We start from the raw sequence: 11,408 nt of genomic DNA, 5'->3' as shown, positions 1-11,408 counted from the left end.
CATCAACAAGTCTTTATGGGTGCGAAAATAATTTTCAATACAAAAATGAGAGGGGAAAAAAGAAACACCCCTGATAATTAATATAGAGAAAAACTATGAATCAGCCAATCCAGTAATAAGATTGTTCTAAACCATTTTAACTGACTGGTCACCCAGAGTGGTCAGGATAAACTTAATTCTCAAGAGCTTGAGTTTTGTATGTATAGGTATGGTACAATCGAAAATTCTGGAGATCAGCAAACAATATTTACATAAAACAAGGGAGAGTAGAGGGAACAGATTTCAGCCTTATTTACTCTGAGGCTAGAGAGACTCTTGAGTAATGACCATGAGCAGTGAATCCAGCTGTATCTCATGTAGGCATGGTTTATAATATTTTTCTTAGAGCAGCCACCTCAAACTTTGTGTGTTAAAATAACTCAGAAGAGGATCTAAGGGACAATGCCAAGGCCCCAAGTTATCCAACTCTAAGGAATCCCACCCTTTCTCCATAAGGATATTAAATAATGACATTCTGTTTACAAAACAAGTAAGAACATTTCTTTTCCTATTTTGAATGTGTGTTAGTCACTCAATCATGTCCGACTCTTTGCGACCCCACGGACTGAAGCGTGCCAGGCTCCTCTGTCCATGGGACTTCCCAGGCAAGAATACTGGAGTGGGTTGCCATGCCCTTCTCTAGGGGATCTTCCCGACCCAGGGATCAAATCCATGTATCCTGCATTGCAGGCAGATTCTTTACCATCTGAGCCACCAGGGAAGCCCTATTTTGAATAGTGTCATGAAATCAGATATCCTGTTACCAGGATAAGAAAGCAAATCTTTGCTATTGAGAAAAACTTGTTTCATGGAACTGTATCTGTTCTATAGGAACAGAGAAGGCTATGTAAACATAGATTAAAAGATATGAAAAACACCGATATTCCTGGAGAGTCTGATGCTTCTGTCTTAGGCAAGAAGGCACATCATGCCCATTGGTGTGATAAGCCATTTTCGCTTTGATGGTCAATATCTAGTCAAAAAAGCCCAGTGAATTAGCAATGTCTATACCTATAACCTACGGTTTTCAAGAAAACAGGCTGCTTTTGTTTTAGCATTCTGTCACACACACAGTTTATTTGTTTTGCTTTTGCTGTAAATATTCAGGACACAGAAATTAAAAACGGATGTATGTTTTGAACTTGTATTAGATAAGTACTGAAATTTTGATTAATGAGAACTGTCAACTGATCACTCTGAAATTTTGTATAACATGGAAGTAAACAAAATTGGGAAAACTGAGTTTTGGGAAGTGTCATTTCAAAAATGGTTATTTCAGAAAAGTTCACAAAGATATAGAAAGTGCCCCATGCCCCCGCTGCCCCCCACCATGAGAAGAGTTGAATAAGGTCCCTGTGAACTTTAAAGTGAAGGAGAACAAGAGAAAAGTATTTCCAGTATGTTTAGAGCAAACATTCAAAGGAAAGATTTAGTAAAAACAGAAGAGGTTTTCAAAACAGCGACACTGCAGAGCACTGAGAACATTAAAATGTTTGAAATGATGACTCCAGGCAAACGATCAGGCCCAAGGTAGTCCTATGACAAACTGACGGCAGGCCACCAGCCCTCTTGGGAGCTGTTGTTTAGATTAAAACATTAAAAAAATAGGTTAAAATCCTCCAATGAAGTCTAAAGGGAAGAACAAGTACCATTATTACAATATATTCCTAAGGCTCACATCTTCTAAACTGTCTTGAATCACAGGTGCAAATGCCCATACAGGTACACTGACTGTGGTCTGGTTTTAATGGCCACCCATTCCAGTGTTCTTACCTGGGAAATCCCATGGGTGGAGAAGCCTGGTGGGCTACATATAGTCCATGTTGTACAGAGTCAGACGCAACTGAAGTGACTTAGCATGCACGCACTGTATTATACTCACCACACAACTTTCTAAAGCATTGAAGTACACACCCCAGCCTTCCACAGAACATAAGAAATGCTTTTACCTCTAGCATTCAACAGGATTTCCAAACCCAACTTCCTATAAGAGCTTTTGCTCTTTTAAACCCCTTCTAATTTTCTTGAATTGTGACCACTTAACTTTTGGCTGGTACTTCAACTGCTCAAAGGGTACCTGTAAAATACATCTTTTCACTCAGCTTTGTCAAGGAAAATTGTTTTATCATACTACTTCATTTTGAGAAGAAAATGAAGACCTTCCTAAGTAACTTCTTTTTTAAAAAACTAATATAATTTTTGCTTATAAGGATTTAAAGTAACTACTTCCCTATTCGCCTCTTGACTGAAGCCCTTACGATCGAAGCCCAAGGTTTCTACCTGTGGACCGTGTATGTGTAAGAATAGCCTCGATGGACAAGAGAATGGGATCAGGGACATCCATCCATCAGACTTGTGAACTGATGGTCAGTGTTACATGAGATTTCCAAGATGGCAGCCCTTTCTCTGTTGGGATTGGGGGAAAGAGGAGTATGAGGATATCTAGGTGATCAATTCCTCTGATTATAAAGAAATGATGATCAGTAAAGACAGCTACTGGAGACTCTCCCTCCTTTCAGAAGTTTTACTCACAATCCAAAAAGAGATGTTTTTCTCTTCGTCCCAATATCCTTCCTATCTTTTTTGTTAAGAGAGCAATCTATGCCATCAGATTCCAACCTCCAAAATACTTTGATTTCTGTCATAAACAAATCGGGAACTGTTAGCAAGGTATAGGAAAACAGAGATAGATGGGCTTAATCCTCATTCTCCTTATGAAATTATGTTTGTTTTCGGTTTTTTTTGGCTGTTGTTTCTTTTTTGAGCCACACCACGTGGCTTGAGGGAGTTTAGTTTCCTGACCAGGGACTGAACCTCAAGCCCTCAGCAGTGAACGTGTGGAGGAGTTGTAACTACTGGGCAACCAGAGAATTCCCTGAAGTTGTATTTTTTTGAAAAACGTTTTCTGGTGTCCTCGAAGCTCCAAACATAAAGTACTACTGCCTGGGATACATGTTTCAAGGCTGACCGATGAGTTATTACGACATGGCACCTGTCACCAGGCTAAACCAAAAATGGGAGCCTAAGGATCCCTGAAACGTTCTTCACTAGTTGGTTGTGACCTGAAAAACTAAGGGAAGGTTATTCAAACATTATATCTGAACACTTGTTTTTATATTCTAAAATATGCGACAGAGACTAATAATACACAGTTCAACCTAGTGAGTGCTAAAAACATGGAGGAACGTCCCAGTATTTGATAGACAGGAATGCCCTTTAGCAAGACTTGCAGTTCACAAGGGGACCGTTTTAACCTAATCAGTTTCCACGACCCTGTGCGCACGTGCTAAGTCGCTTCAGTCGTGTCCTACTCTTTGCAACCCTATGGACTGTAGCCCACCAGGCTCCTCTGCCCATAGGGTTCTCTAGGTAAGAATACTGGAGTGGGTTGCCATGCCCTCCTCCAGGGGCCCCAGTTGGTTTCAAAAATGTCGACACAGAAAAACAGATGGAAGACAGGGAGAAGAGATGTGAGAGCTGATGCAATAACACGGAAGGGCATAACTGTCGAAGGTTCTACAGAGGGCATTTATAAAATATTTAGAAATGTCACTTCCTTTGCAGATGAGGTAAATTACCTAGGATTCAAAAATAAAAGCAAAAGAATCTGGCAACAGTTAAGAAATCTCCAAAGTTCTAAGGGAAGTTTAAACCAATCATGCTCAAGGTTAGATGAATAAATTTTAAGTCATTCTAAAAAAATCCCTCATTATTTTTTATTTTGCCATACCAGGATACATTAAGAGTAACTGAGAGTCCAGAAGAGAGTAGGTTATTATGGAAAGCATTTCCCTTGGCCCTTAAAATCACTGGGTTTGGGTTATTCACTGAGGAGTTCTACTATAATCAAGTTTTCCATAAGAAGAGAAGTTTTAGCCACTGAAATCTAAGAGATATTTTTCAGTGGTACCCTGTAGAAAAGGAAAAAGAAAACACCTTTTTGTGTTTGCAAAATGATTAGCCTGAAATGAACAATACTACCTCCAAAAACAAGAGAAAAGGCTGACTAGTTCAAGTCAGAAAGCCAGGGAAGCAGTTTCCAAGGCCCTTTTATTTGGGGACAGTCCCCTTTATAACACACGACTTCACTATGTGTCAGACAATCAGATCAGTTCCTAAAAATTAGAGGGGGGAAAAAAAAGGAAAAAAGAAACAGATGCATTTTACATATATATTAAACATAAATTAAAAGAATTTATAAAAGGGTCACGTTTCTTACAGAGTAAATGCAGAGTGTATTTTGAATGCACCTCCAGGTTTAAGTTGTTTAAGTTGTTTGTGTTTAGCTTTCCGATAATAAATAAATAACACGGACTGTTAAGTCTTGGAGCCACCAGTGCCACCGCAGGGCTCTGAGTCATTACTGGCTCTTCTTCCCTTGTCGCTCCTGTGTGCAGCGTTGGCTTGGACCAGTTTCACCGGCCCATCAAAGTACTGGCTATCTTTGCGGGGTGGCATCCGCTCATTAATCCGGTCGAGACCTCGGGCTTCTTCAAAACTTCGGATCCTGTGCTGAAGCGAAAACCCTCTGATGGCTACAGGAAAACAGGAAAGGGAGGAGCTCCATTAGATATCTTTTAAGTTTCTTAGCATACAGCAACCTCCTAGAGGAAAATATAGAAGGGTGACCGTGGAGCACATATCTGGTGAAGGCAATGAACGATATTTGATTTCAATTAGCCTGGTCTGAAGCTATTGTTTCCTTAAGGCCCAAAGGGCCACTGAAACTGTGAAAGTAATTTTCATAGTTCAGTTCATCACAGCAGAAGTGGACCTGACATAAAGCCCCCAACATCTTTGAAAGAGTCTCTTATGGGCCAGAAACGTGCTCAGAGAGAGGAAAGAAGGCAACACTAGAATAAGAGAACAAGTTAAGCAGACTAGTTACTCTAACACAAACATCACACTGACCACACAAAAAAGTAACAAAAGAGCTAATCCATTTGTTTAGGATAGCTTTTTTTTTTTTTAATCTTGCAAAACCAGGAGCTGAACATAAGTTAAAAGCCATCTAAAAAAATAGTTTCTAGGTATTTTCTTTCTGTCTGCACTTCTGTATCCACCAAGGAAAGGCATTCCCAGTGTGAACCACCTTATCTAACAGAACAATTAAATTTATAACATAAGTTTATCAATTGTGATGCTTTCAGCCTCAGATTCATAGATAATTTGTTACTTAAAATTTGTATAATTTAGCTTGGCTGACTGAGGGCAACCTCAGCAACAAATCAGACTGCATTCCTATCTGCTCTTGCCTCCACTTTTGATATGCTTCAGAATCATTAGATAAAGAGGTTGATGGTTTGAATTTCCAATAAATAAATGGATACCTCATAGCTATGGAAGGGCTATCAGCATGTACCATCTGAACACCCCATGACTGGTGGCTTAAACTTCAGCCATTGCATTAAAACTGAGAGAGCCCAGAAAGGACTTTGGCTGTGGAGAGGGTCATTTGAGTTAATATTACACAGATGAAGGACACAAAGGAAATACTTTGTGAGCATAGCTAGAGTTATCTTTTCCTTTTCTCAGTGTTAACAGTTCTGGTGATGCAATAATAAAAGATGTCTAACATTGACAAAGCTTTTTTAAGAACTAATACACAGACACATGATCACATCTATCGTAGGAACATGGCCATACCTTCCCGGGCCTCTACCGCTTCTACTGTGGCTGTAAGAGGCAGGAGCAGTGGCATGCAAAAAGGAAGACAGAGAAAGAGTGAGTAAACCAACAGCACCGCTGCCAGCAGACATCCCGGGCCCGACCTTCGAGCCTGTTCCCATCCGTAGTAACAGTGAACTAGTCAGAGAAGCGAGAGGCTTATTGCGAAAAACTAAACTAGGGGTGGGGCTGGGGGAACACGAGGTGGGGAGAGTTACTGAGGTTTCTCACACTGCAAGTGGCACGAGAACCTTTTAGCTGATGGCATCCACGGCTAAGACAGTCAAGCTGACTCGGAGAAACGAAATGCTGCTTTCCTCATTTTAAGTAGCCAGCTGCTAATTTATGCCTTGACATTCATGTATCCAAAATAATGACATGTCCAGTCAAATCACCTGATATTACAACCGTTCTTTAGTTTGTGATAGTTCAGATGGTACTAACTGAGCTGCTGCTGCATCCTATTAAAAAAAGTTATTTAAAACTATGGATGATTTCAAGCAACTTGTATAAGGTCTAGCTATCCTTTAAAATTACTTAATAAAAAACAGTGGCTTTTGCCACAGGAACTATCCTCCAGTTAAAATAAATAAATAATATATATATTTTTTAAAAGAGTGGCTTTTGAATAACAGACTGGCATTTGGAAGGAAAAGAAAAAATGGAATATAAGTGAGAGGTTATTTCTTTTCCAAGGGGTGAATTACTAAGCTGGGAAAGGCATAAAGCTATTCAATTTCAAATACAAATTCATGTACCATCTGGAATTAGAGAAACAGCAGAGGCTGACATATCCAACTGACATGGCTTCCATTCTCCACATGAGAGAGCAGGCCAGTTACTAACAAGGCCCTCTTCTTTAGTGATGGAAAAGGAAGCTATTCAAAAATTAGTACTAACAGGTAAACTTTCCTGCATTTGTTTTTTAAGACAGTAAAAGCAGTACTACAGCAAGTCCTCTACATATAAGCCTTCAAGTTGAAGAACATGTGTTCTCACGTTCAGTCACCTAAGTTCTTTTAGTGAAGTTGCAGCTTGTCTTCTATTGATTGATGACCATCCTTCAGTTCTACCATCTCTCACCTCCTCCAGGCAGTAACTCTTCTTGCCTGTTCACTCGATGCCAGCCCCTATGTGCCAGCTGTTTACTGTACTTTTCAAGGTACTGGACTGTGAGATGGAAAATGTTTCCTTTGTTTCTGTGTTTGTTTTTCATGTATTATGTGAAATTAGTTGGGTGCCCAGGCTACCTCTGTTGAACTTACAAACCAACTGGACATACGAACGTGCTCTTGGAATGAAACTTCTTCTTATGTAGGGGACTTACTGCGTATGAAAATGTTACAGGTTGTAGTGAGAAAAGACCTTATTAGGAAAATCCTGTCAGCTCCCCCAAAACTAATTTTTTAAAAGAAGGCAGGGAAGAATAATGAACAGTAACAGTTTGCTGTTCCCGAAGCTTTTTATAATCAATCATAGAGGAAAAACCGGAAGAACTGAAAATTAACTTCTGAAAGAAATGTGAAAAATGGCAACTTGGGATCAATTTATCAAGTGAGTGTTTACATTTGTCAACCATATGTTGGCATGTGTTAAAGCAATGTCACATCCTCCCAAATCACTTCACAGAGAACAAACTCTCAGAAGGAAAGGACAGTGCCTTCAGACAGCATACTATAACAGCAACTGTTAGGAAGTGAGAGAACAAAGCTTTACCTGAAATTGTATAGAGTGTTGGTTTAATTAGACTTTAAAAGCTATGTTTGCGGTAAAATGTGTACTAACATCGCATTATTTTGGGTCCTCCTAGAATTGCTTTTTGCACTAGGTATTAAGATATTAGCCTGCATGAGGGATATTCTTTATAAGTAAGAGTCATATAAAACTGAAGAACTGGTTTTCCCCCCCTCCCGTACTGAAATACTTTTTTTTATTGAATGAGATTTCTTTACTGAAATATAATTCATATACCATAAAATTCACTTGTTTAAAGTGTACAGTTCAATGATTTTAATATATTTAGAGTTGTGCAACCATTACCACAATCTATGGTTAGAACATTTTCATCACTCTCCCCCCACCAAAAAAAAATGATCTCCCTCCCTCATTCCTTCACCTAACCTTACAATCAACCACTTACCTACTTTCTGTCTCTACAGATTTGGCTGTTCTAGACATTTTGCATAAATGGATCACATACTATGTGGTGTTAGTGATTGGCTTCTTTCACACAGCAAAATGTTTTCAAGGTTCATTCATGCGGAGGATTGTAACAGTATTTCATTCCTTTTTATGACTGAATAGTATAGTTCATTGTATGGATATACCACATTTTGTTTCTCTGTTCATTAGGTGATAGACATCTGTGTTGTTTCTGCTTATTGGCTATTACAAAGCATGCTGCTATGAACATTTGTGTACAAGTTTTTGTGTGGTTATATCTTCATTTCTCTGGGTATGTAACTAGGAATAGAACTTCTGGGTCATATGATTAACTGTATGTTCAATCATCAAAGAAATTGCCTGATTGGTTTTCAAAGAGCTGCTCCATTTTACATCCCTACCAACAGTATATGAGAATCATAATTCCTCTCCATTCTCACCAACACTTGTTATCGTCTGTCTTTTTGATCACAACTATCCAGTGGGTCTTTAATTAAAGTGGTTTCTCATTGTGGTTAATGTCTAATGATGTGGAATATCTTTTTACATGCTTATTGGTCATCTGTATCCCTTCTTTGGAAAAATGTCTATTCAATTTTTTACCCATTTTTAATTGGGTAATTTGTCTTATTGTTATTCAGTTACAAGAGTTCTTTACAGTTTCTAGATACTAGTCTCCTATCAGATATATGCTTTGTAAAGATGGGGTTGACCAAAAAGTTCCTTTGGGTCTTTCTGCAAGATGTTATGAAAACACCCAAAGGAACTTTTTGGTCAACTCAGTATTTTCACCCATGCTGTGGGTTGTCTTTTCACTTTCTTGATGGTTCCATTTGTAGTACAAAACTTTAAAACTTTCAGTGGAGTGCCATTTATAACTGATCTGTTTTTCTTTTTCTTTTTTTAATCTTATGGTCTTTCCTCTTTATTTTGGCTACTTGGAAGCCTGGAATTAAATGTGTGATTATTGGATTTCACTGGTTTGTTTTCCTTTGTGCTCCAATTTCTCAGCATATTTATTTCCCTTCACCATGTTGGATGTATACTGTAACTTACTCAAATCCCCCTTGGAATAAGGTGGAGTATAAATGAATGTAGGCTATAAGGTTATATGGGTTGGGACCTTGTTCATTGAAGGCTGTCCAAGTAAAGTTCTATGAACAATAAAAGGTCTTTTCAGCTAATGCTCATTTGTCACTGAACCTGTGGAACTGAGATTCTGATGGAAAAATGACAAAATTAACTCAGTTCTTGCAAATCAATGATAGAATAAGAGGCTCTAAAAAGTTTGCTGCAACTTTAGTTATGTTCTGACACATTCCTGAGCTTTCTATCAATTTTCAAATATCAATGCTGCTGCCAAGTCGCTTACTGTGTGGTACCCCATACCTGGCAGCCCACCAGGCTCCTCTGTCCCTGGGGTTCTCCAGGCAAGAATACTGGAGTGGGTTGTATCAATAACAATCTTATATTGATTAAAACATTCATATTCAAGTCAGGAACGAAGAGAAACTGCATATATTGGGGACTGAGAACAAAAGGTAGATTAAGGGTTATAAACAACAAATCTCCAAACAACACATCTATGAAATTCTGCTACTTATCCCAGATTTGCTGATTTACTTTTTCAAATCAAGATCTAGAAAAATTTGGTTCAGATTAAAACAACTTTGTGGATCAGCAAATTTTTGAATCATTTCAAGCAAGGATGTATAGGGTGTTCCTTTTTTCCTTTACCCACGTTACTTCCTATTAACTCTAAAATGCCTTGTCAGAGTTGCTCTCAGAATATCTCACATGGCTAACAATGAAGTAATGATGGAAAAGTATTTTGCTTACAAGAAACTGTGCATTTGACAGGAAAAATTCAATTGGAAACAATATTCTTCCTGTGAAACTACAGAAGCTAAGAAAATTAATTATATACTTCTAAAGAGGAAATATTCATTCTTCCTCATAAATAAACTAATATTTCAGTATTTGATTTGAAAGAGAAAAGAGGAAACCAATCCTATAAAAAGTATGGGGAAACGAGGCTGTTCCTAAGAATCAATAGCCTTGGAATATTTACAAAACACAAAGAATTCCTGTAAGAGGTATTCCTATAGGAGAAGAGGAAAAAAGAAAAACTGAAGTAGAAACAATTTAAAAAAAAAAGGGCAAAAAAGCAGTGAACTCTAAGTTGTTAATGCTTCAACTCCAGTTTTCAAGCCTAGAATTTAGTCATCCAGTGATCTGATCTCATGTCTCTTCCCCCTGCTTGACCAGATCTATTTATATTGACAAACATCAACCTTTTCATTCCTGGGTTCTATCAGGCCCTCTCCTTAGGAAGTCAGCACCCACATGATTTTCAGAACTGACATTATGGTTGAAGAGGAAACCATATCTTGCAGGATATGGTTTGCAGGCAAAGAGGCAAACTCCTTCTCTGACTGAGGAACTTTAACCTCCACTCCCCATCAAATTAAGATATAAAATGCACACAAGTGAGGCACATGCTATGCACAGATATGAAGGGCACTGCTTAATACATCTTTATATATATGCACACACTTGTGTAACTATCACCCCAATAGTAATACAGAACATGACTCCTACTCCAAAAGTCCCCTTGCCCTTTCTGGGTCCATATTCTCCCACCAGAGGAGCCATTTTGACTTCTTTTACTATTTATGAGTCTGCCAGTTGTTGTTGTTTTTAAAGCAGAAAAATAATTTAATCCAGAAGAGAGCAGAAGTAAATTCATCCTGAAAATATATTTAGGCATAATTCTGGTGGGACAGATCTTCCTTCTGAGTATGTTCTTCTATTGGTGGCCCCAGTATCCTGTAACAGTTCTTAAACCCTTCGCTGATGCTCATGTAGTGAGTACGCAGAATCAGCCTTCAGATCCACAGGTTTCACAGAGACAGTCATGTATTTTTCTTAGAAAAACAGTACTTTTTATTTTTCCATTTTATTATTTTTTAATTGTATTTTTTTCTAGAACAGCACTTCCTTTTTTTTCTTTCCTTATTTAATATTTTTAGGCTCTCCCCCCAAGAACAGCACTTTCTGTCTCAGTTCAGTTCAGTCACTCAGTTGTGTCTGACTCTTTGCGACCCCATGGACTGGAGCACTGCAGGCTTCCCTGTCCATCACCAACTCCTGGAGCTTGCTCAAACTCATGTCCACTGAGTCGGTGATGCCATCCAACCATCTCATCCTCTGTCATCCCCTTCTCCTCCTGCCTTCAATCTTTCCCAGCATCAGTGTCTTTCTATCCCAGCAGAGCACACAAACATTTTATGGAGTTTGTACAGTTTACATTAGGTAGGTATACAATTCATCAAAAGGTGAAAAAAGTGACAGGGAAAATAGCACTGCACTGTAGAGTAAGACGTTCCAATGTGCTGTGAGTATTTAAGGCAGTGGATGGCCAAAGCAGGCGCATCAAGGGAGGTGGTCAGGTACTGCACTGTAGAGTAAGACGTTCCAATGTGCTGTGAGTATTTAAGGCAGTGGATGGCCAAAGCAGGCGCATCAAGGGAGGTGGT

General features: G+C 38.7%; 1 protein-coding gene across 18 annotated transcripts in view; it reads right to left on the bottom strand.

Moving 5' to 3' along the window:
• Nucleotides 1-4,049: 4,049 nt before the first annotated feature.
• The window catches only part of PPP3CC (protein phosphatase 3 catalytic subunit gamma), an 81,256-nt gene continuing 73,897 nt past the window's right edge, over nucleotides 4,050-11,408 (bottom strand). For 9 of the 18 annotated variants that reach the window (XR_015170001.1, XR_015170004.1, XR_015170003.1 and 6 more), the window contains 2 exons: nucleotides 5,686-5,715; nucleotides 4,050-4,574 (listed from right to left, as the gene is read on the bottom strand). Coding sequence is in view for 11 of the 18 variants with exons in the window: in XM_086416231.1 (XP_086272357.1) it covers nucleotides 4,357-4,574; nucleotides 5,686-5,715 (248 nt within the window). In the remaining 7 variants the exon portion in view is untranslated. The remainder of the gene's footprint in view (nucleotides 4,575-5,685; nucleotides 5,716-11,408) is intronic. The other 9 variants (XR_015170000.1, XR_015170002.1, XR_015170005.1 and 6 more) reach the window with 1 other exon arrangement.

Source organism: Bos grunniens, chromosome 8 (assembly GCF_055505025.1).
Source record: "Bos grunniens cultivar Pamir isolate PY7600 chromosome 8, Bosgru_T2T1.0, whole genome shotgun sequence".
Lineage (NCBI taxonomy): Eukaryota > Metazoa > Chordata > Mammalia > Artiodactyla > Bovidae > Bos > Bos grunniens.
Note: the sequence above shows the minus strand (reverse complement) of the source record. Positions and strands in the feature narration are given on the sequence as shown.